This window comes from Rhinolophus hipposideros (genome assembly GCF_964194185.1).
Source record: "Rhinolophus hipposideros genome assembly, chromosome: 23".
In the NCBI taxonomy this organism is placed as follows: domain Eukaryota; kingdom Metazoa; phylum Chordata; class Mammalia; order Chiroptera; family Rhinolophidae; genus Rhinolophus; species Rhinolophus hipposideros.
The window spans coordinates 2748270-2774755 of record NC_138069.1 but is presented as its reverse complement, the minus strand read 5'-3'; the positions used below and the strand labels follow the sequence as shown (position 1 = coordinate 2774755).

The window sequence follows — 26486 nt, the reverse complement described above, 5'->3', positions numbered from 1 at the left end:
CCCCCAGTACGAGGCTGAATTGGAGTGTTGAGAGTGAACATGACATCATGACTTTTTCCTGATCTTGACATCATTCAATCGATCATCATCAAGCGTTATGTTCATTGTGAGTTTTTGGTAGATGCCCTTTATTAGGTTAATTTCTTTTATTTCTAATTTTCTGAGTTTTTATAATGAATATTTAATTTTGTCAAATGTTTTTCTGCATCAATTGATATGATTATGCATTTTTTCCTCTTTCTTTTTCAATTTGGATTTGTATTAATCTGCAAGTTTACTCTTCCATCTGCTATCCCTATTCTGCTACTGAGTCCTTCCAGTGATTTTTTGGTAAATTTTGTTATTGTATTTTTCAGTTCTAAAATGTCCATTTGGTTCATTTCTATGTATTATTTATTTTCCTGCTGAGAATTTTGAAGTTTCCATTCAAGAATGATCACAATTTTGAAACACTGTTGTAACACCGACCTCATAACTCCAACATGTGTCATCTTGGAATAGTGTCTGTTATCTTTTTCCTTATTGTTGACATTTTTCTGATTTTTATACTTTGTGTAATTCTGCACTATAACCTGACCATTTTGGATGAGACTCCTGGTCCACATCAGGGGTGAGTCTAGGATTATATACACAACTATGAGATTGCTTCCTTTCCTCCGTCACCACCCTGAAATATTCCACCTTCCGAGAGCCACTTCCTTTTCCTGGTCTTCTGGTTAAAAATCGAAGACTTTAAGTTCTCTCTGTTTACACACTTCATGGATATTTCTACCTCTAGGTCCAAGTAGTAGGAAGACAGTGATAGAAGAAATGGGGATGTTCCCAACATTTTGTCCCACAGTTCCTCTGGCTAGAGATAAGGGCTCCCTTCTCAGAGGTTTTGATGCCTGCTCAACCACCATTGTCCTCACCACAGGAACACCTGAGAGTGCCAGGATGGTCTTACTTCCAATTTTGGTTTTCTTCCCAAATCGGTCTGCTACCATTACTTTTCAGGGTCCTCAAACAGATGTTCCATGCTTCCTCTCCAGGGTTTTTAATTATATTTAGAGGGAGAGATAAGATGGTGTGTGCTCATTCCATTTAAAGTGGAACCAGAACCAACCCAAAATCGCTAGAGGATAAACTCTTAGACAAGAAACTTATGAGTACAGAGGAAGAATTCTGATGGGAAGATTCATATTCACCACTTTATCCAACCATATTTTACCTCAATATTTTATTAAAATTTTAAACATACAGAAAAAGTGTAAAGGATGATCAATGAACATCTCTACATCCTCAAAAAAGAATCAATGACAGTTGACAAATTTTTTACGTATTTATATGAAAATATGCTGCAAACATCATGACTTCTAAAACTGAAAACTTTTGCATGCATCTCCTAAGAATAAAGGCATTGCACTATTGCACTATATACCTAAATAACTATCACTTCTAGGAAAATTGAACATACCATATTATCTAACACCCATTCCAACCTCATATTTCCCTCAAGTGTCCCCCCAAATGTCCTTTATAGTTGTTTTAATTTTTCTGAATCAGAAGCCAATTAAAGGTGAAACTTTGCATTTGGTTTTGTCTCTTGAATGTCTTAATCTAGAAGAGTCTGCTTTTTGTTTCATTACATTGGCTTTTTGAAAAGTCCAGACCAGTTGTTCTTGTACAGTGTTTCAAACTCTGGGCCAGTCTATTTCCTCACTGTGTGATTCATCTTGTTCCTTTATTCCTTGTATTTTTTGAAAACAAGTTTAGATAAAAGATTTAATTAGATTTTCGTTAAACATTTTTGGCAAGAATATATCACAGAAGATCATGTGTGCATTAAGAGTCACATAATGTCAGGTTGTCCTACCAGCTGTGAAACTCAGTTTGCCAGCCAGATATCTGTTATAAAGGCACATCTTTCCTTTGCAATTGGCATCTGTGATCTTTTGACACCATGTAAATAATGTTCCTTTAATTATTTTTTTTTTGGTCTAATAGTTGAATGTGCCTGATTTAATTACATTAAGGACTGGAAAATGGTGATTTTTCTAAATCTGTCACTACATGTACAGTTAAAATATGGCATTCTTCAAATAAGTTTATAAAGAGATTTCCTGTCTCTATTTTTTTTTTCATTATGGGCTTGTTTATATGTATTATAACTAATTACAGTGATTATTCTTTTTGGTGTTGAAATTGTCCTAAATTTCATCCAGGGGATGCTCATCAAGTTAGCTCCTGTGTTCTTCTGATATTATCCTATTAGTTTTGAGTGTTCTTTTTTGTCTCATAAAAAGGTATTTACAGGCATACCTTACACTTTCCCTGCTCCAAATATGGAATCAGCCATTACTCCAGGTGGAGAATGGCTTTTTGAAATCAAAATCTGGGTACTAAGCGTGGTCACTGCTATTGAGTAACCAAACATGTTTTTATCTACAATATCTTGCAAAGGACTCTGTACAATGTTACATATTGAGGTCTGTTTAAAAGCCTCATTTTCCTTGTAAATAAACTTAAATATATATATAAAGATATTTTCTAATGAGCTAAGACACGTCAAGAGATATACTATGCTAAATGCTTCAGTTTAATTCTAAAATCTTTCTCAGACAGAAGGTTCTAGCTAATTTTATTAAAACAATTTTTAAACGATACCAATTGTGAAAAATGAAATATAAAATTGGAGGAAGTAAGCCCAGGGGAAAGTGAAAACTTTCTTAAAAACATGGAAAATGTTTGAATAACTAACTTAAACTGATGACTAGGATGTTTAATAAAATAATCATATATCATTTTACACAAAAGAATTCCTGAAACATGCGCAACAAAAACAAACAAAAAGAAAATCTTGTATGTGAAACCCCCCAAAACAATTTCACCATCTGTACCTCAGCTGGGTTTGAGGATTTATTATAAAAGCAGGTAGAATTAGAAGAAAATAGAAGAACATGATTGTAAGTCAATTACTAAGATTAAAGTGAGGTGGAATCTGTCAAACGTAAAAATAAAACTGAGTAAATTACTGCAATTGTGCCTCAGCAGTTTACAAAACAAAAAGTACTCTTGGGAATTGAGGTTGTCACAGAAAACCAGACCTGAAGACCTAGACTATAGCCTTGACTCTGCTCAATAAGCTTAATTTTTTCCTTAGTAAAATGAAAGGGTGTAAACAATTAAAAGCTCTCCTGGCTCTAATGAGTTACCAAATGTACAGTCAAATACTGCAAATACATACCTTTGCAACTGATGAGAGTATCTGCATGACAGTCTCCACACTTGCTCCAGTTTATTCCAACTTCTACAGTACTGTAATAAGACTCTATTCAGTAATGTAGAATCATATCAAATTAAGAAGTAATGTAGAACAGAAAATGGAAGAGACTCCATTTAGGCAAAATTTTAATTTCAAAACCAAATTCTGAATTAATAAAACCACATTTTTTAATCAGCAAAGACTTTTGGAAAAAATATGTTTATATTCCAAAACTGTGTGTATATATACATATGCACATATGTACATCGGCATGTGTACATATATATATTTACATATATATATAGCTTGCTGGTGAGACAGTTCATGAAAAGTGAGCTTATTTCCAAGTGAAAATTTGAATTCAAAGAATTCTTTTTATCTTTAGCTTCTTTTTGGAAAAAAAAAAAAGCATGTCCTATGTCTCCCTGCCATTTTAGAAAATGAGGTCCCACAATAACTCAATGACTGTTTTTAACAGAAAATTCATATTGAAACTTACTCTTAGAAAGTGAATAAAGTCTAATGAAAGAAAGAAAATTACATTCCATTATTTTCATGTTTTTTTAAAAAGTTAGGCTTTTACATTTTTCTATGAATTAAATTTTTTATAAACCTTAGAATTTAATGGTTCTTATAAAATTTGACCAGTCAGCACTCTTCATATTTTCGTTGACAAATCTTACTACTACTTAGTGGTAACTAGCATATTTTCTCCATGAGAAGTAAAAAAGAAGTTATATGGAGTCTGTGCCTTATTTATTAGTCTCCTGATTATTCTCCAAAGAGAAATCTTGGATTATTTGAGAGACAAATTAAACCTCACAGGGCTTATCTCCTCTAAGAAATCTCTGATCCCATATTCCTTCCATTTATAGAGTTTTTCTCTATTGTGAACTTTTTTGTGTCTACAAAGGTTTGATCTGTAACTGTAAGCCTTCCCACATTCCATACACTTGTAGAGTTTCTCTCCAGTATGGATTCTCTCATGTTCAGTTAGGAATGAATATTGGCTGAAAGATTTTCCACACTGATTACACTGATAGGGTTTCTCCCCAGTATGAATTCTTTGATGTCTGTAAAGGTTGGATTTGCACCCAAAGGCTTTCCCACATTCTCCACACGTATAAAGTTTTTCCCCAGTATGAATTTTCCGATGTTCATTAAAGGATGAATACTGGTTGAAGGTTTTCCCACATTCATTACATTGATAGGGTTTCTGTCCAGTGTGAATTCGCTGATGTTCGATAAGAGTTGAGATGCGTGTGAAAGTTCTCCCACATTCCAAGCATTTACACAGTTGTTCTCCAGTATGAAGCCTCTGATGTTCAGCCAGGGACGTAAGCTGGCTGTAACCTTTCCCACAGTCACTGCATTTATAGGGTTTCTCACCTGTATGGATTCTTTGATGTCTATGAAGTTTTGCTCTACAATTGAAGGCCTTCTCACACTCACCACATTTATAGAGTTTCTCTCCAGTATGAATTCTCTGATGTACAGTGAGGGTTGAACACTGGCTAAAGGCTTTACCACATTCCTTACATTGATACGGTTTTTCTCCAGTGTGTACTCTCAGATGTTTCGTAAGAGTTGAACTGCTGCTAAATGCTTTCTCACATTCATTACATTTGTAAGGTTTCTCTCCAGTATGAATTCTCTGGTGGGCAAGTAGAGATGATCTATGGGTGAAGGATTTCCCACACTCATTACATTTGTAGGGTTTTTCACCAGTATGGACTCTCTGGTGTTCAATAAGATGCAGATTCTGACTGAAGCTTTTCCCACATTCATTACAAATATGAGCTTTTTCTCCTGGATAAATTTGGAAGCATTTCACTAGATCAAAATCCTGTTTAAAATCATTGCCAAAAGTATAATATATATTGGGTACCCTTTCTATAGGAACACTCTGTTCTGTAACAAGAATTGTATTTATAAATAAGCCTTTCCCTAATTCAAGACTTACATGGTTTCCATCACTACAGACGGTTTTCCTATGTGACGCGACTGTTTGCCTAAAAGATTTCTTTTGTTGTTCTTGTTCTGTTCTCCTCTCAAATTCCAAAGCTTCTCCAAACTTGATGCCCCAATGACCAAACTTGGTGCATTTTTTCTTTCTGATTCCCTGAGATGTTTCTTCTATAAAAATGTCCTGTCTGGGAGGCAATGCTTCTATTTCAGGCCAAGTCTTGAAATCTGGAATGAATCAGAAGAATTAAGGCTTCCTCTGCTGGAAAAGGCAAACATGCATCAAGTGGGTCACTAAAATTGGCAACAATACATATAAAAGAAGTTTGATACCATCTGACCTCAAATATAGACTTGAATTTGGAGAAAAACAGGCTGGAATGGAAAGAGAGGTAAATAGGTTAAGGAGTGATATGGGAGGATCCATTAGCCAAATTAACACTGAAAAATGAAGAGACTGTGACTTGAGAAAAATAAAGATAAACACAGAAGAACTGGTTAAGCAGGAGGTATAAGGATACAGAAAAATGTCAGCTGACAAGCTCAAATTGAATACTATGGGTTACTCTAGTTTATCTTTATTTCCTACTCTGAGAATGCTAGGCAATGAGGCAAGTAACTTCTGTTTATTTTCTTCTGTCTACTCACACATTGCTTTTATTACATTTTTTTCTCCATGCTCTCACTGAAACTTTATACTCAAGTTTATATATATTTTAAATACAAATATGTAAAATATATACAATGTTTTTCTTAAGTTTTGTGATTTTGTACATGAATATGATTTCATACCATAGTCTATAAAAGGAAGAACAGTCTATTAAAAAGAGGAAGTTCAAGTTTTAAAACTTAGAACAGCCCTGAAGTATGACTGTGTTGATGATATCTGATCTAAGTTCAAGATACTAATTGTAAAGAAGAAAAAAATATGAAGTGAATCAGCCATGTATATGTCTATCTTTTATGATTGGAGGACTAACAATTTTTCATGCTACCCTACCACCACTTTTCCCCTTTCTATTTGATCATGAAGAGAAATAGACATACTCATTTCTCCTGATAAGCGGCAACCAGAAGACTGAACTCTCTTTGTGGAATCTTTTGAGACTAATGAAAGTCTGCAAGAGATGAGAAATCAATATGTCCTGAAGTTCTGAAATACACCCAAGCCCTAAGCTCAGATCTGACTCTAAGTGAAAAGATTTAGCTTCAGCTGATTCTAAGGAGCTCTCCATTAAAACCTGGCTTTCTTTGATCAATCCATGATTGAAAATAAATTAAAAGCAGATCACTGTAATAAAGTAATTGTATGTACTTAAATAAACTATACAAATTATATAAAATATAATTCAATTATTTATGCTTAAAAATTCATCCAATTTATTGAAATTAAATCATAAGAGGAACATGAAATACAGGCTATAAATCTGTATAAAAATACAGATTTGTTTTAGTCAATGATGTCTTTGGGAAATCTAGCATTTGGATTTTCAAGGATTGACCAGGGTCCCTTCTCTCTTTTAATCCTGTGACATTGTGGCCTTTCCTGACCATCCATAAACTCACCCTACTATTCTGATCCCATTTTTCTACAGAAACAATTATTGAAGACTTTCACTCTTTCTTAGAATTTCAAAACATATTTTACTTACATATTCTATCACTTAACTTACATACATAAAGTCTGTAAAAATAATTCAAGTATTTTTTCAAGGAGAACAGTGGATATGTCTTATGAATTTTTGTTAATTCCTATTGCACACAAGACGAGTATACAATCAAAATGTCTTAAGTAAAAAAATAATGATGAATAGCTGAGTAAGTTGGAAAAATTATTATAAAGGGAGATTCTCTCCTCTCATACTGGACTCCTGAGACTCAATCAATCATTTATTGAATACTGAATAATCAGCAATGAGAATATGAAATAAATAAATAACCAAACTGTAATAGTTCATTTCCCCATGATGCGAGAAGCCTCGACTGTATAAACACACATGTGAAGTTCAGAGAATGAAGATACCAATATCAATTCTATTAGTAAAGAATGATTTTATGAAAGAAGTTGGACAATAAAGACAGGATGGATTTCAATAGAAGAAGAGAATTCTGTGAGTCACAAAGAAGGCCAAATCAAAGTCATCTTTGAGCAGATAGACCTATTTAGAGGAGACTTACTGATGAAGAAGGAAATCCAGCTTGGAATTAGTTTAAGATGTTGTTAAGCAGGGTAAGGACAAACCCAGAGGACCACTGGCAGAGGTATTTAGAATAACAATAGAGATAACAGAATGTGGTGTAAGATTTTAGGCAGATAATGGTAAGAAAATAATGGTCACTTTTAGCAGGCAGCTTGGATTGGAGGAAGGACGGAATGGAATCTGAACGACAATGTGGCTGCAATGATGCACTCACCACCTGAGTTTGAGCCTCACTGGCACTGAGCTAATCACAGAGGCAATTCAATTAAATTTAAAAAATATTAACTAAATGCAATACATTAGATGCCAGACGCACAGAATCCAGAATTCAAAGACCTGGTCTTTGCCTTAAATATGTGCAAATAGGAAAATAAGTAATAACAAAATAACTGTAATTCATTATGATAGGTACTGTAATGGATATGTTCCAGGTACATAGGAAGTGCTATATCAACGCAAATTATCGAAAATTAATGCTGATTGGGAAGAAGGAAAGACAAGGAAAACCTATATATAAAGGGTGGCATTTTAGACAGACTGATGGGTTTTGAAATATTAGTAGTTTCCCAGTGGACAAGATGGAAAAGGAAATTCAAGCTGAAAGAATCACACACAGATTCTAAGGAGCATGCAGGTTTGCCCAGAACATGGAGTTGAAGTGGAAGTAGACACTGATGAGACTAAATAGGAACATGGAGACAGGCTATGAAGTAGGTTTAATGTCACATAAGAAATTTTACTTTATTCCATAGATAATGGGAAAACAGTAAAGCCTCTTAAGATCTACGATTAACACCCGAGTTTCAAAAAAATCATTCTGCTGGTGACAAGGAAGGTAATGTTGAAAAAAACAAGGCTCAGAGAGAGAAGGTAACGTTCCCACAGCTCTCAAAACTTGTTAGTAGTGGTATTGGTGGTTAATAGTGGTATTGGTAAACTGAACTTAGGAATGTTTAAGTTAAAACCACAATCTGAAGTGCTATACTGTACTGCATACTAACTCTTTGGAGAAACTTGCATTTTAATTAAGATAAAAAGTATTTGCAGAGAATGAGCAAAAAAAAAATGTCAATGAAGGCAAGAGTCATAGATTTAAGGTCAAACCACAAAGATAGAAGCAGTGTCATTTTTGGTGAACAGAAATGACACTGGAGATGTAGGTTTATCTCACTGCATTTCAGCTTTCTAGCTCTGTGATCAAAGTATTTTAAAATCTCAGATGCTTTTTTCTTCAGATATAAACAGTGGTATCTAAATGTGATCACTTTTAAATGATCCTTCAACTCTAACAACCCACAGTTTTATGATAAAGGCCAACCAGATTAGACTGGGCCAGAAGAGCAGTCGGCAGTTCTCTGGGCCAAATGCAGCTGGCAGCTGTTGCTGGAAAGTTCTAGTAGCACACAGCACACCTGTTCCCTTAGTAGTATCTCTGGCTGCTTTGAGTCTACCATAGCAGAGTTCAATTTAAATGGTTGGAACAGAGACCATGGGGCCCCAAAGCCAAAATATCTGCTATCTGGTCTTTCATAGAAAAGGTCTGCTGACCCTTGAGCTAGAAAGGCTGCAGTGATTCCTTTAATGAGCAGGTTAAATGTAACACTGAGTGATGATCCCCCAGTCTCCAGGGAGACAAAAGGGAAACACCGAGCTAAGAAATCAGAGCCAATGATCATACTTTGAAATATGTGGTTGGTGACAGAAACGGAAAAAAATTAAATAAACTCAAAATATGGCAGAGGTGTGAAGTATTTAAAATCTGTCAAACATGAACCTGTGTAAATGCAGATGAAAAAAAAAACCATAAAGAGCAACAGGCCAAACAAACCAGGAAGAGCATAGTAAAGTGAGTGGGGCCACAAGAAAAGGAAAGGGGCAGGGACGCAGGAAGTGTGTGAGAAGGATGTCACGACCAGGACCTTTCGGTGCAGAGAAAACCCTTACAACCAAGGAGGCTTCTCTCAGGCGGCCCTCTGCACGTCAGGGGGCTCAGTGTTTCCAGGTGTTTCCAAGGCACAGCTCCCTCATGACCTGCCCACGTCTAAGGATACCTTGTGCCATCTCACAGTCACTCACTCACCCAGATAGGTGTCTTGAGGACGCGCTCTTTCCACCATGCAGGGATCTTTTCCTTCTTGCAACTGACAGATCACCTTTGGCATTGCAAATGGAATCCCTGCTCGTGAGGAAGGAAACAAAGTTTGAACAAGTGGCCTGAAGAGTAATCCCTGAACTCACACCCAGAAGCCATGGGGCAGAGAAGGCAGCACAGGCACTTCTGGGGTCTGGGCTCCCAGGGGGCGCATAGGAAGCTGAATCTAGGTTCCGGAACAACACAGGGCCCTGCGGCATGGCGTTCAAGATGGGAGTCCTCTATGTTTCCCAGAATCTAAACTGCTGTCTACTCACTGGAGAGGGAGGACACTTTGATCGGGAGGTAGGGTGGCAGGAAGGCACAGGAAGGAGAAAAGAATAGCATGAAGGGCATTACAATAAAAATGTACACTGTCATCTCTACAGATTAGTCCTTTCCCAAGGGCTCAATGGGGTGGAAACCTGCAGATGTTGAAACCCAAAGAGGGAGGTCTAAGGTTTCCACAGATTCTTCGTTAGAGGCAAACCTCCTCACCCAGAGACACCAGGGAGCTGTAGTTCTCCAGCATCACCTCCCGGTACAAGGCTCTCTGCGCAGGGTCCAGGCACAGCCACTCGTCCTGGCTGAAGAGCACGGCCACATCCCCGAACGCCACAGACTCCTGTAACGGCAAACCCATCCCTGTTCATCCAGGGCCATCTTCTCCTCTGAAAGACTTGGTAAGAAGGTGACACTGGGATGGGTAGCAACCAGTTCTGAAAACATCTTAGGACTCTAAGTTTTCAAGTCAACTGTGTTATTTTTTGAACCATCCACCATTTATTAAACAAATATTTAGTGAGTACTCAGAAGGAGCAAAGACACACGCCACCTGCTGGGGAAATGGCAAAGTCCCTGGCAAAAGGGAAGTTCAGTCCAGGATCGGTCAAAGTAACGAAACACAAAACATACTCCTCCCTCCGGCTCAAAATCCAAATTCAAATAAAGAAAAATTTCAGAATGCATCTGAAAGAGCAATGCCAGAAAACTGGCGAAAGTACCATCAGCAGAACAGAAACAAAGGAATCTGAGACATAATAAAAAGAATACCAGGTAATATTTATTGAACACTTGCATGTTAAGGACTATGATAGGAACTTTGCATACAGTATCTAAGTTTCATAGAAATCCTATGAGAAAGATACTATGATTAAATAGTTTTCCAGATGAAGACATCATTCAGAAAGGTTAAGTAAGCTTCCCAAGGTACTGTTACAAAGTGGTGGACCTCGGGTCTGAATTCAGGGCAAAAGATCTCTGAGACATGTTGTTAAATGGGTTTCCATTGACTATGAAAATTTTAAGAAAATAATAAAATGAAAACAAAGTACCGTGCCAGACACTACAGGTGCAAGAGGGAACTGTTGAAAAAGTAAGTTCTTCCAAGAGAACTCCAGTTAAACCCCAAAATGTGAGAAAGCAGAGGTTGTGCAGATAGCAACTCTTACAGGAAAAAGCTGAAGGGAGTGAAAAACAGTACAATGTGTCTGGGGTACATTTTGTTGAGAATCATCAAAATGTAACAGGTACATCATTTTGACCTTGCAATTCTATTTCTAGGATTCTACTATGAGAAATAATCACACAACTGGGTAGAGATATCTGTTCAAGGATGTTCACCAAAACATTACTTACAAGTTCATGGTTGTGATAGGCTGAGTAATGAACCTGGGAATGTTACGTATATGACAAAAGGGCCTTAGAAGCTCTGTTTAAATTAAGGACTTTGACATCTGGAGATTATCCTGGATTATTATCCAGGTAGATCTGATGTAATCACAATGGTCCTTACAAGAAGGACCCACCCAAAAGGAGTTGGAGTTAGAAGAGGGGAGGGCAATGTGATCTTCTCCTACCAATTGGTCCTTTCCTGGCATTTCTATGTCATGACAGCACCATTACGGTACAGAAGACTGTTTGTCCCCTAATCATCTATAGCTATGTGTGGTCATATGACTAAGCAGAAAGAGTCATATGACTAAGGTCATATGACAGAAGCAGAAACTGAAAAGCTCTCTGAACACTGTTGAAAGGGCCTCAGCCAAAGAACACAGGCAGCCACTAGAAGGTGAAAATAAGGCCATTAAACAGATTTTCCCCTCAGAGCATCCAGAACCAGCCTTGCTGTGAGCTTGACCTTAAGCTAGTGAAACTGATTTCAGACTTTTGACCTCCAGAAAGGTAATAGAATAAATTTATGTTGTTTTAAGCTATGAGTTTGGGATAATTTGTTACAGCAGCCGTAGGACACTAATACAAGATAAAAAACTATATGATTCTTTGATATTTGTGAAGAGGGACAGAAAAGCAATCTTTCACTTACTATTTTTTTTAAAAGATTTTTTTATTGAAGAAGGGGAATAGAACTTTATTGGGGAATACTGTGTACTTCCAGGACTTTTTCCAAGTCAAGTTGTCCTTTCAATCTTAGTTGTGGAAGGCGCAGCTCAGCTTCCAGGTCCAGTTGTCGTTGTTAGTTGCAGGGGGCACAGCCCACCATCCCTTGCGGGAGTCGAACTGGCAACCTTGTGGTTGAGAGGACACGCTCCAACCAACTGAGCCATCAGGGAGCTCAGTGGCAGCCCAGCTCAAGGTGCCGTGTTCAATCCTAGTTGCAGGGGGCAGAGCCCACCATCCCTTGCAGGAGTCAAGGTGTGGAACCGGCAACATTGTGGTTGAGAGCCCACTGGCCCATGTGGGAATCAAACATACAACCTTCGGCATTAGGAGCACGGAGCTCCAACTGCCTGAGCCACTGGACTGGCCTCACTTACTATTTTATACCCTTCCATTAGGCTTACATTTTTTACTCAATAATAATTGCATGTGTGTGTGTGTGTTTTGATTTTTTTAAATTCCATTTTAATTTATGTACTGACTTTTTAGCTATACTCTGCATCTTTAGTGGTTTCTCTAAGAATTATAATGTAACATTCTTAGTTATTTATAGTTTATGTAGAGCTAATATATGATTTCACTTAGAATGCAAGAACCTTGACAAGTATATGGGACCACCACCACCCCTCCTCAGGCTACAGTTGTTCTACCTTCCCAGTTCAGATGGTTGACAGGACTCACCAGACTGCACCGAGTATGTGCATGGACAGAAAACTACAGTGCAGCAAGATAAAGAGAGTGCAGGGACGCACCTAACGTCCAGATCCCTTAACTGCACATGCAGACAGACTTTGCTGTGTCTGGATCTATGTAAGGAATCTTGGTTTGAAAGAGCTCAAAGGAGAAATTCTCAGCAGGGGTCTTTTGTGTATCAAGCAAGGCTTGTCAAACCATGTAGGTCAGTTGCAAACCATCAGTGAAGAAGATGACCCTGGGGTGGCCAGTGGTATTTAGATCTTAAATAGTACATCGACTGCCCTTACCTTGGCCAGAAGTCCAAAAATAGTCATTTAGGCACCCCCAGAGACAAAGATAATGCTTTTCCAGTCCAGATATAAATGAATTCTATATCCACAATCATCATATACATTACATCTACTACATTACAAACCCAATAATGCAATATTACATATTCACTTTAAATAATCATATGCATTTTAAGAAACTGAGAGGAAAAAGTATTTTATATTTATCCAGATAACCACCATTTCAATTGTTCTTCATTTCCTTTCTAAGATTAGAGTTCCCATTTGGCATTATTTCCTGTTAGCTTGAAGAACTTCCTTTAGCATATCTTGTTGTAGAGGCACGCTGACAATGAATTAGCTTCATTTTCTTTTATCTGAAAAATGTCTTTTTCTCACCTTCATTCTTGAGGAGTATTTTCCTTGACAACAGAATTCTGGGTTGACAGTTTTTTTTTCTTGCATCATATGTCATTCTATTGTTTTCTGGCCACTGTTTTTCTGCTGAGGAGCCAATGGACAATCAAAGTCATTCGCTGTATGTAATGTGATTTTCTCTTTTCTGTCTGCTTTCAAGTCTTTAGTTTTCAGTAATTTGTCTATGATTTTTCTGCCAATATGGTAGGCACTAGCCACAAATGGCCATTGTTTCTTCAATATATTTTGTCACATTCTCTCTCCTCTCCTTGAACTCCAATTACATGTATACTAGACTTTTAACATTGTTTTACTTATAACTGAAGCTCTTTTTGAATCCCTGTTCTTCAGATAGGACAATTTCCATTGACCTACCTACAAGTTTTACTGACATTTCTTCATGTTCATTTACAAAAGTTAAGCCTATTCAGTGATTTTCTTTTTCTTGGTGGAGAACATTTATTTATTTATTTATTCCACGAAACACTCAAAGTTTAGGTCAGTGGGAAATAATTTTAATCAAACAATTGTACATTGTCTTCCCACACATCTCTTTTTGTATTAGGAAATGACATTGTGATCCATTTCACTACAATATTACAAAATATTTACAAGAAAATATTAAAAATAATTTAAACACAAAAGACAAGATGGGGTGAAATAAACTGGTTTCCCCCCCCAAATCTCTACTCCAGTGCCCACAGCACACAAGAAGAGAATCAAAAGAAATAAGTAACAAAGATCGCCCTGATCACAAGTTTCCAAACGGAGAGGGGAAGAAATGGGATGAAAATGGTGGTATGAAAGAAAATAGATATTAGCAGCACTGCTTCAGTAACCAATTTATTCTCAGTGAAATACCCTCTCATATGCAATGAATTCTGAACAAGGCTAAACTTTAAGATATTCCCTCAACTGAATTAAAAAATACCCTGCCAGTGAAAGTAGCTCTTTTGCCTAAGTTTCCTAAGAGCCTCTTTCTCCACACACCAAAGACATGAACAGAAGTGTGTTCAGGCATCAAAAGTTGTCACAGTAACCCTTCCATCTCTTTCATGAAAGCTTCATACACATCATCCTTAGTTTGTACTGAGACAGGACCAGATGGACCAGATTTGGGGGCTGCTTTGGCAAGAGGCACAGCAGAATCATCCTCTGACTTTCTTTGGGGAGCAGCAGAAGCCCCTTTATTCTCCCGACAGACCCTCAGTGTGGTGGGCATGAATCGAGTAATCTCTGCCTTGGGATTGGTGATCTGTGGCTTGGCACTGATGGTTGCTGTGGCTTTCTTCTCAATGGTGACTGCGCTCATGTCATCAGCTTTGGGTCACTGAATCGGGTTGGATGGAGCACTTAAAACTCCAGGGTTTGGCAAAGGAGCGGGTGGGAAAAGCCCAGGTGGGGCAGGTCCGAGTGGAGGCACCAAAGGTGGGTGCATCATGCCAGGACGAGGTGGGAGGATACCTGGTGGTGCAGGGGCAGGTAGCCTTGGTGGGGGTCCCCGGCAAGGAGGGCCAGGAGGCAGGCCTGGAGGGGAGCCTGGGGGAGACCCAGGAGGTCGGCCTGGCGGTGGGCCTGGAGGTAAAAGTCGGGGTCAAGGCCCTTGGAGTCCTGGCATTCCAGGTGGTCTCAGGAATGGAGAAGCTCCTGGAGGTGGTCCAGGAGGAAGGCCTGTAGGTGGTCCAGGTGGCCGTAAAGGTGGAGCAGGAGGTGGTCCAAGAGGAGGTGGTCCTGGCATGGGAGCTGCTTGTATCTGAGAAGGAGGAACAGACTGTGGGGGACCTTGTTGCTGTGAAGCAGATGTGCCATCAGAAAGAGATTCCCCTTTATGCTGTTTTTCTTAAGGATGGACGGTGGCTGGGCCCCAGGACGGGGAATGTCCTGGATCAGGATGTTGGAAGGAGCGTGTGGCATGTCTGGCAAAGGAATGCTCTCCACTTCCACATGATGCGCATTCTTGACAGCATCAAAATATTGGCTAAGTTGAGCCCTCTTCTGTTCATATTTCACTTCTAGCTTTCTCAATTCTTTGTAAATATCTGGATTCTCTTTTTCATAGAGTCGTAGAATACATTCAAAGGTTTCACGCAGCTTTTTACGCTTGTCTTTCAGCACCTTCTCATTTAACTGTGGCTGTTGCACTGGGTTAAACTCCATTTCATCCAATTTCTTCATGTCCCGGATAATCTGTTTGGGATCCTTCATCTTCAAAACTGCAGCTCGTATCATCATGCGTTGTTTTTTGTTCTTTAGTTCTCTCTTCTGGGCTTCTTTTCGGACTTGGTCTGTGGGGTTCATAAATTTCCCACTCTTGGTGGATGATGTAGATCTCAATCCCATGTTGACACTCTGTATGGTTCACTTTCCTTCTTTATGAAGATCTTATCAGACAAGTTTGTTACTAGTTAATGTCTCTTTCAGCAAGTGTTCAATTGCCTTGACTTTTGCAAAATGCTTCCAAGTTGTTCCAATGGCAACTACTTTACCCTGTCAAGTATTTCCTTCTTATAAAACACTTCTGCTGGGCTCTAGGACTATAAGAAGCAGGGAGAGGATGATTTTCGGCCTCTTTTACTTGGCAGGGGCCTTCACCTCTGTCTCCGGGTCAATTATCCAGCAACTGCCATCAGTGATTTTTTTTTAAAGTTTCAGATATTGTATTCTTCAGTTCTAGAATTTCTATTATTTTTTTCACAGTCTCTATTTCTCTGCTTGGATTTCCTATTGGTTTATTCATTACAAGCATATTTTCCCTTAAGTCCTTGCACAAAGTTAAAATAGCTTTAAAGTAGCTCTAAAAATATGCCTGCTAATTCTAGCATCCAGGTCATCTGGGGATCGAGTGCCTTCTTCTTGAATACTGGTTACATTTCCTTGTTTCTTCATATGTCTATCTTCTCCTAGATGTTGTGTAGTACACAATTTAGACTCTGGATTTTGTTGTTTCTTTAAAGAGTACTGATTATTTTAAGCAGGTAGTTAATTTGGCTGTACTCAAATTTCAAACTCTGTCATTTTTGTCTTAGAAAGCAGCAAAAATCTCTGTTCAGTTAATTGGGTCAATTTAAGTCTATCCTGTGAATCTGTGGTTCAGGGGTCAGCAAGAGATTTGGGGGGAGTCTATGCACAGAATTTGGGCTCCCTCTCTGGCGCTCTCCTTTCCAAGCTTCCCCACTCTCCAGATGCTAAGGTTGTGCCTAACTCTGTCTTGTGATTCATCATGCTGGTAAGACTACAGTTTTAACCATTCTGTTGATGCTGACTGTGGCCTGCCCGCAGGCAAAAAGCCATAAAAACTAGAATACTTAGATAGTCCCTTTTTCCAAATGCAGACAGTTGTCCAGTATCTGTCTGCTTTTGGTTTCTCTCCAATGCCTTCAGGTAACTTTTTCTTACATTTTGTCCAGGTGTACTTGTTATCCACAGATGAATTGGTCTCATAGGAGCTATTCTTCTATTGCCAAAAGCTATAAATGTGTTACTTTTTCAATATAAAACATAATGCTCAGTGAGTCTAAGCAAGCTCATGAAATATTAAGAAATAACAACATGACAGAATCCAAGAACTGTGGACCTGAAAGACATCAATCATCTAAACTTGCTGTTCTCTTGAGGGTGTGGTATCCTCCTCCCTCCCCAGGTTGTTTGGAAATGTGAGAGGGTGTTTTTGTTTCTATGACCAAGGGAGGTGCTACTGGCATTTAAGGGAAGGGATCAAGGTTTCTAATCATCCAGCAATGCACAATACAGTCTTGCACAATGAAAGATTGTTCTATCCAAAATGCTAAATAGACCCCATTTAGAAACATTGTTAGTCTAAGCTGCATTTTAAAGATGCAATGTGAGAATCTGGGTTTTAGCAGGTGGTTTTATATGAAGTGTATCTGTCAACTTTCTTAGGTTTCAAGCAACAGAAATGGATTTTGGCTTATTTACACATAAAAAGGACGGGGTAGCTGCAAGATCACTAAGAGTCACAGAACTAGGCTTGGAAAATGAGCAGAAACGAGGGAGGCCAGGGTAATTCTGGACCACAGCCAGGAACCCATTGGAAAACCAGACTTGAGAGAATAGTATTTGGAAAAGTGGATGGTATATGCTTACTACCATGCCCATGCCCACTACACAATGCTTTTGCTGTGTACTCCTCCTCCTTCCTCCACAAACTTGATGCTATTGCTGCTGGCATAACCACCAGAGTGCACTGGAGGAATTGTTCCTTCACATCCCTAACTCATGATTCAAAGCCTGGGGCAAGTACAACTAAATGACCAAACTCTGGTCGCATACCTGTACCTGACGTATAGGAAGCTGGAAAAACAAGTATCTGATAATTCTAGCTTCTCAAATGTGAGGTAGGCTCTGTTTCCTACCGGGACTCAAAAAAGGGGGAATTCCCCCAAACAAAAGAATGTGGTTTAGACATTAGGCAGTCAAAAAATGCTGTTTTCTAACACCATATTTGCTTAATTTCTAGCTGTGGGCTATGGCCTCCTTGAGAAGAGCTGCTTAGTTCTGCTGGGACTGAAAGAGGTGACCTGGGTGTCTGGAGCTGAGCCCAGCCATGGGCTCAGAGATCCTGCCTCAGCCAAGCCCTCATCAGGCATAGGGACCATCCCTCTTCTATAATTCAGAGCCCACCGGAAAGACAGCCTTATAGGGAGAAGCCTTGGAACTGTGTCCAATATGTCTGTATTGAAAGAATGGAGGGAATGGTAGGAAGAGCAATCTTTCAGTAGGAACCAGCTGAAAGGGCTTAGTTATGTCCCCTGCACCAAATTCATATGTGGAAGTCCTAATCCCTAGTACCTACAGAATGTAACCATTACTTGGAGATAAGGTCTTTAAAAAGGTAATTAGGTTACAATGAGGACTTTAGATTGGGCCCTAAACCAATATGTCTGGTGTCCTTATAAAAAGAGGAGATCAGGACACAGACACACACATGCAGAGAGGGAAGACCATGTGAGGACACAATAGGAAGGTGGCCATCTACAAGCCAAGGAGAGACGCTTCAGAAGACACCGACCCTGCTGACACCTTGACCTTGGACTTCCAGCCTCTAGAACTGTGAGAAAACAAATGTCTGTTGTTTAAGCTCCCAGTATGTGGAGTTTTGTTACAGCACCTTGAACAAACTAAAACAGGCTTCCTGCTGCTGTAAGCAGGACATGCATGGCAATCCCATATTCTGTCTTTTCTTTCAGTCCCATCTCCCTGCACCTTAAAACACTCCCAGCAAAATGACATTCTTTTTCTTTTAAAATTTCATTAGCTTTTGAAAAATATACAAATTAACAAATCACTTCAGAAAAATCAGGAAAAAATGAAAACAAGGGGGAAAAACAGCATACTAAATCCTATTACAGATGAGTTTTGTTCATGTTTTAAGACCATACTCCAAAATTCATCCCCAATTGCACATCCATGTGTTATTTTGACCATTGTTTAAACAAAAGGAAAACAGGCACATGCTAAAGAATATGAAGAAGGTAAAGAGCATGTGGGACACGTTAGGCACTGACTCCCATCCCAGATCAGCAGCCCTGTCCCATTAATCTCTGGTATCAAGTGTCTCTTCTTTCTTTCCAGAAATATTTTGTGAAAATACACATATAAGTTCATGTATTTTTTGTAACGGAAACATTTTGAATCCTGTTTAGCTTGTGTCTTACAGATTTTGCCACATCTGTATATACAAACCTTATCTTTTTAATAACCGCATGATATATGCCACTGTACAGATATCATAACTTATTTAACATTTATACCGTGTTTCCCTGAAAATAAGACCTAGCCGGACAATCAACTCTAATGCATCTTTTGGACCCAAAATTAATAAGACCCAGTCTTATATTATACTATATAAGACCTGGTCTTATAGTAAAATAAGATCGGGTCTTATATTAATTTTTGCTCCAAAAGATGCATTAGAGCTGATTGTCCAGGTAGGTCTTATTTTCGGGGAAACACGGTATTGCAAACTGCAGGGCAACCATTAAAGAAGCATAATTGATATGTTGAGACAGTAGAAAGATCTGTGGTTGCCAGGAGTTGGGAGTGGGGTAGGGGAAGATGTTTGAATAGGTGAAGCAAAGGGGAATTTTTAGGTTGGCAAAACTATTCTGTATGATAATGCAATGGTGGATACACGACACTGTGCATCTTTCAAGACCCATAAAAATTTATAATATAAAGAGTGAAACTTATGTAAGCAAGCTTTTAGAAAAACCATTTAGGATGTTTGACGATCCCGAATAGAATGCAGAATGTGATGAAAACAATCTAAATATAATATAAATGTAAGACACACCTAATGAAAGAGGTGAGGGAAAAGGCGCTGATGTAAGTAACTGGAAATGGGTACAGTCTGTAAGACAAATGACAAAAGGAACTGCAACATCAGCATGCGCTCTGGTGGGTAAAGCAGTTTCCCCATGTAGATGTTAGTTAACAATTCAGTTACTACTGTACATGTGTACAGGAATTGAATGGTTAAAGTCAGTGGATAGCTGATGGTGGGGCCAGATGTCTCACTGTGGGAGTGGGAGGTTACAGATAAGCAAGAGGAGGAGGCTAGAATGATCCCCGTGGTAATGGATTAGAGTTGGGGGTATCAGTATGAATTCATTCTTAGCTTAATATAGAGGTTGGTGCAAAAGTAATTGTCGTTTAGGGCGGCCAGTTGGCTCAGTTGGTTAGAGCACAGTGCTCGTAACACCCAGGTTATGGGTTCGATTCCCACATGGGCCAGTACAGTGAGCTGCGTCCTCCACAACTAGATTGCAAAAAACAATGACTTAACTAGGAGCTGATGGGTCCTGGGAAAACACACTGTTCCCCAATAATCCCTAATAAAAAATTTTTTAAAAAAAGTAATTACGGGTTAAAAGGTTAAAAATAATTGCAAAAATCACAATTACTTTTGCACCAACCTAATAGATACAGATGGTTACATATAGAAATATTTATAGATATATGTATACACAGGGGTCAGCATACATGCATATATTTCCTTGTTCTGTCAGCTGAGAGGGCCAGGAAGCAACAAAACCTCAATAATAACCAGTATACCCAATGCCCAGATTTCTAATATCATTCTCCAATAAATACAAACCAGGGTTCCTTGGAGAGATCGCTGATTCCAGGACTGGGACAGGAAATATAGACAAGAGCCTGGAGCATCTTATGGCACCAGAAAGTAAGGAAGTGCTCAAAAGGCAAAACAAACCAAAAACCAACCCCCACGGTAATGGGGGGGTGTCAAAGGACACAGTAGCCAGCTGAGAGAGCTCCCACTGGCCAAAGCTGGAACAATTTGAGAAACAAAATAAACAAAGTGTATTGTATTATAACACAGAGCATAAAATAAATATCCACGATTCCATACTGATAGAAGTGACTGAATAAATTAATAAATGAAGAAGAGACAAATCACCAATGCAGAGTAATTCCAAGTGAGTCCGTACTACTCCGCCCTCAGGACGGAGCCTAACTCCCTGTGCCAAGGGACCTTCTCCCAAAGATACTGGGTGGACAGAGCAGAGAAGCCTGACAAACACCATCTCAGTCAGATGACCGTTCATGTGGGCAGTCAGTACGTGTCCTGGATACACTGTGATGAGAATGGCACCACACCTCTGTGGTCTTTCTCCCCTAAACCCATATGCTCAGTCTAATCATGAGAAAAACATCAAACTAGTCCCAACTGAGGGACATTCTACAAAACAACTGAACAACAGACCTCAACATGGTCAAGGTCATCAAAAACAAGGCAAGTCTGAGAAACCGTCACAGCCAAGGGCAGCCTAGGGAGACCCAGGATTACACGTGATGTGGATCCTGGATGAGATCCCGGCACAAAAAGGACTTTGGATAAAAACTAAGGAAACCGAATAAAGTATGGACTTCAGGTAATAATAACGCCTCAATTTGGTTCATTAATTACGACAAACGTACCAGACTAATGTAAGATGTAAATAATAGGAGAAACTGGATGTGGGATATATGGTAACTATGACATTATCTTTGCAATTTTTCTCTATATCTAAAACTGTTCTAAAAAAACACAACTATTTATTTTAAAAAATAGTGACAATACTAAAAACAAGTACTGACCTACTGCCAAAAAAAAAAAGATGTGATAAACACATTGATTATTAGCCAATCAATACCAAGTTCCATGTGTCTGTCCCACAAGATAAATTATATATATTCGTACGTGAAAACAGAATAGAATAAGGAATATTTGTAAAATCTGCAAAGATCCCACTTTTTCCAAAAATTATGATTGTTTACTGTTTGATTTTTCTAACAGACAGCAGAAAGAAAATTGCCTCTCAGTACCCTGAAGGAGGAAAATAGTTAAGATTAGACATTACCATTCAACTTGCTCAAATGGGGTAATAAGACCCGTGCCTGGGTGACCTCAGGTCCCCAAGAGACTCAATAATCAAAATAGGTACTGAATTAGCAGTCCACAAAAACTGGCTCTGAGCTGCAAACACACTCGTCTACAGCTTCCCTTAGCTAAAGCCAAGTCAGGCTCTGCAGCTTGTGGGTGTGGGAAGCTCAGACAGTGAAGACTCCTACTTCTGAGCAGAGGGCCCAGCTGAAAGCCGTGTACTGCTTTGTACTGCATTTGGTTTCCTGAATACACCCATCTTCTTGTAATTAAAGTGTCCAAGTCAAGTCTAGCATACTGAGGAGAGACATACTAAACTTGGCAGGTCCTAACATAATGTTGCTGCTGACACTATAGTAGTGACATTTATTAAGGTCTACTACATACCACTACATACCACGCACTGTTCTAAGCACTTTACTTAAATGCTTAATGTTAACTACAGATTGCCCTGTCTGGGTTCAAAAGCCAGCTGTGCAACCTGAACAAGTTATTTGCTTCTCTGTGCCTCAGTCTCCTCATCTGTAACATGCAGATATTAAAAGTCCTTTTTTAAGGATTCAGTGAAGTATGTACATTATTAATCCCACTTACAAGTGAGGAACTGAGGCACAAAGAGATAAAATAACTTGCCCAATGCCACATCCCTAGCTTGGATGTGAACTCATGAAAAAAGTCCCAGAGTCTACATTTTAACCTATGGGCCACCACCACTTTTTGGGGAAAGATCTTGAGAAAGGTGAGGGTTAAAGTAATGAAAATAGATCTCAAAGGGGCAAGAGAAAGAAAAACAGGGCCCAGGAGAGTAGTATGAAGTGGCAGAGGAAAAAGCATCAGAGAAGGAAACAGAGGCATCATCAGTCAGAGAGGTAAGAGGACGTTCAGCATCACATCTCTGGGAAATGCCCAGCCTGCCCTCCCCAGTGCCAGCCTCAGAGTCCGAGCCAGGCTGAACCTCTCCTGGTGCCCCCCAGTGTCATTCCTGACCTTCAGGAGCAGCCCTAGGATCCTCTTCTTGGACAGTTAGTCATTTCCTAAGGTCATTACCATGTAGTCCTCGAAAACAGAAATATTAGGTTGGTGCAAAATTAATTGCGATTTTAAAGATTAAAAATAATTGCAAAAACCTCAATCACTTTTGCATCAACCTAATAATATCTTTTCTCTTGGTGTCCCCAGTAGCCTGCATAGTGTCCTGCACAACAAATGTTTGTTGACTGTGCCTCTGGCCCTTCCATGTCTCTGCCCCAGTGAGACTATATCCTCTGTGAAGACAGACTGCTAATTCCCCACACTCCTCTCCAAGCACTTATGGTAGACAGAAGCATGTGTTCAGAGCTGACTCAGTCGTTGGTCATGAAGTGAGCTGGGGGGAATTAAAAGTGACCTCGGGACAGAGGGGGTACCTTCCTCAGCAGCCCTCAATAAGTCCAAGGATGCTGGGGAAAAGTTACAAGTCTCTGGATACTCCACAGTTTTAATTGGAAAGAGAAGTACCTGGACAAAGAATGGAAACATGTCCACCACCTCTGAACCCAGAAGGCAAGTCGTGAAAAAGACAAACTTCACTTACTGTCACCTGAGCAGGCAGCAAATCCACAGCCATTCTGTCCTTCTTGGTTTTCCAGCCACGGGAGAGCAGAGTGCTGTCAAGGTGGATCTGGAGAGGAAAAAGGTGTCCTGAGGAGCTGTGGTGTCACAGGATGGCTAGACAGAGGAAGTTACAACCACCCACAACGTCCATCAGGCCTCAACAAGGCCACTCCACATAAATGATGCAAACTGAGTCAAAAGGTGGGCTCACCAAGTCAGTGATGCCCTAAGACAATTTGTCAGTCTCCTTCTCCTCTGTGTATTATCCACACTTCTGATTTCTGTAAATTGATGCTTCAACATCCACCGAGGGTCTATTAGCAAATTGTGATTCACCCACAGACATCTGGCGTCCTTAGATAGCTTTAAGCTACACACTATAGCAGTTCCAGAGAACGTGAACTTCCCAGGCTGCCGGTCAATCTTAAGCCTGCTTGCCCGGCCTGGCCCTTTTGTTCCCGAAGAAACCACAATAAAGGTGCTTACCCACATTTGCCCTCTCTCTCTGCCTCTGATAGACCCACGTGGTTGCCCTGAGTGGTATGCTTGGAGTGTTGTATTCTCCCCAGCGAACTGTGAGTAAAATACCTGCCAACTTACCCTGTGTCTATGTCTGTCTGTCTGTCTGTCTGTCTGCGTCTGACTTAGCACACCTCACCCAAGGTTGTACGGTTAAAACACTCCCTCTCACACAAGAACACGCAAGATTGTCGCTCGCTGCCCCTCCTAAACACAAACGCACAGCTACGTCCTTTTACATCAACAGCTTGAGAGAGCCCTCAGCCTCTCGTACACAAGCCCCACTGGGAGAGCAAGGGAAGGGGGTGAGTGTCAGAGAAGGGCCTTGGCCCCAGCTGCCTGCACTGGCTGCCTGAGCTTGCAGGGCTTTGGGGGTCCCGCGCCTGGCATGCGAGCTCTGCAGGCGGCGCGAGGCCTGCAAGGGGGCTGGCGCCCTGGGCCGGCGCGGGGCAGCTGCTGCGGAGGTGATCAGACCCTCCACAGTGCACATCGTCTCCACCAGGCCTCCTGAGTGCTTCTCATGGGTCACTGTGCATCCTCACAATGACTCCTGAAAACAAGGATTGCTACCTCGGTTTACAGAGGTGAGAGACTGAGAACGAGGGAACGTGGTGACCTGCCTAAAGGAATAAGGACGGTCAAGTATCAGACGCAGGAAGGGAACCCTGCTGAGTCCAAGGCCCCAGTTAAACGTGGCAAACTGCCTGGCCGCTCTGTGCCTCAGTTTATCTGTGAAATGGGGACAGTGTAAAGCCAGCCTACGTGTTGTTGGAGGAGGAAACGAGTCAATACATCAAAGGGTGCCAGGCTAGTGTCTGGCGCATGTAAGTTCTCCATAGGTATTAGCTATGGAGTTTGGCCATATCTTTCACTGAAGTCTCAGAAGAAACAGCCACAAAAGAGCTCCACGCACAGCAGCCCCGGGCATGCCCAGCTCCCTCCCCCGCGGAGCAGGCCGCTCCGGCCGCGCTGACAGGCCTCCCGACACGGCGGCGCGCAGCGGCTCCCGGGTGCCCGCGCCCGGCCCCATCCCACCCTCCACACTCCCCACTTACACCGAGGTGGGCGCTGGCACCGCCCACCGCTCCGAAGAGGCAAGGGAGCTTTTCAGCCCTAGACAGGCCGCCCTAGTGGACCCAGGATCATCACCCTCACCGCTAGCCCCCCAAACGCAGACAGCGGTCCCTGCAACCCCACCAGAACTACGACTCCCGGCATGCCCCGGGCCTGTCCTGACTGCACTTCCCAGAGGGCGCCGCGGCCTGGCAACTTCCGGGAGCTCAGCGAACTCGAGCGCCTCCTGTGCGAGCGGGGGCGGCCTTGCGGGGGACGGTGCATGTGCGGATTCAGGCAGCCGGTCTCCGAGTGCCGGTTGCCCAGATCAGCTGGCAGACTTGTTTTGTTGGACAGGCAATATGGTTTGAAAGAAACAAAACCTGAATTTAGACACCTTTAAGAGGCTCAGTGTGTAACTAGCTCCCACCAGCTTACGATTATTTTTAAATGTTTTAATGTGTGCCAAATAATATAATTATGCATAGGTACAGTTTAAAAGTAAAACCAATACCCACATCCCCAACACTCTGCTGACAAAAGAGAACTTGACCAGAATTATAGAAGCCTTGTCCACAGTGCTCCCATTTTTCTAAATTGAGGTAAGTGTTCCCTTGCTTAGCTTGATGGGTACACTCTATATGTATGTGTCCCTAAACAATAGGTGTTTACTTCTGCAAGGTTTCTTCTACCTCTATACAAACAGAATCTGCTGTGTGTTTTGTGATTAATATACTCAACATGAACCTAGATTCATCTATCTTGATACATGCAAAGTTCATTCCTTGTCACAGCTGTGTAAGATTCCATTATTTATTCTATTGAAGAAGGGATGTCCAAACCTACAGAAAAAACTTAAGAGTTTATGTGAGCCAAAAAACTGAGGACATGCCTGGAAGAAAAATCTCAACCAATTGAGAAAATGCTCCAGAAAATGGCAATTTTGCAGTTCATTTTACACATTTAGAATATCAAAGGAGAAAATGGAAGGAAGGTTACATAAAATCCATTGCTGGTAGATTAAGGTTGAGGAAAGCAAAGCAGGAAATCTTTAGAACTGGATAAAAAGCAAATGGAGTGATATATACTTCTTTTACATTGGAGGGTACAGGATAGTTAAATACACACACATACACACACATACAGACACACACAGGGTGCCAAAAAAATGTATACACATTTTAAGAAAGGAAAAAAAACTATTAAAATTGTAATACTCAATACATACTAATAACAAATGAATACAAGTAACGTGTATACTTTTTTGGCACCCTTGGGAGATATATATATATATATCCAATAAGCACATAAAAAAATGCTCAATGTCATTAGTCATTAGGGAAATGAAAATCATAATCTCAATAAGATACCACTTCACACCTGTTAGGATGGCTATTATGAAAAAAATGGAAGATAACAAGTGTTGGCAAGGGTATGGAGGATGCCACATTGGAACTAGAACCGTTGTGCAGGTGCTGTGGAAAAGTTTGGCAGTGTCTTATGAAATCAAATATTCACTTCTCATATGACTATGCAATCCCACTCTTAGTATTTACCCAAGAGAAATGAAAGCTAAGGTTCACACAGAAACATG

The 26486-nt window shown here is 40.3% G+C and overlaps 1 protein-coding gene, 1 long non-coding RNA gene and 1 pseudogene across 3 annotated transcripts; all 3 read right to left on the bottom strand.

The window, feature by feature from the left end:
• Positions 1–3374: 3374 nt before the first annotated feature.
• On the bottom strand, positions 3375–25045 carry LOC308491762. The gene is made up of 5 exons (XR_013992404.1): positions 24895–25045; positions 23301–23387; positions 10040–10166; positions 9491–9586; positions 3375–5437 (listed from the first exon to the last, which is right to left on the bottom strand). It is a non-coding gene; the product is annotated as an uncharacterized lncRNA (long non-coding RNA).
• On the bottom strand, positions 14354–15160 carry LOC308491939 (WW domain-binding protein 11-like; annotated as a pseudogene). The gene has a single exon. The product of its transcript is annotated as a WW domain-binding protein 11-like (transcript).
• On the bottom strand, positions 15169–15783 carry LOC308491718 (WW domain-binding protein 11-like; the record flags this gene model as incomplete). The annotated part of the gene is made up of 1 exon (XM_081035723.1): positions 15169–15783. A coding segment is annotated over exon 1 (495 nt), but the record flags the coding sequence as incomplete, so codon positions are not given.
• Positions 25046–26486: the final 1441 nt, after the last annotated feature.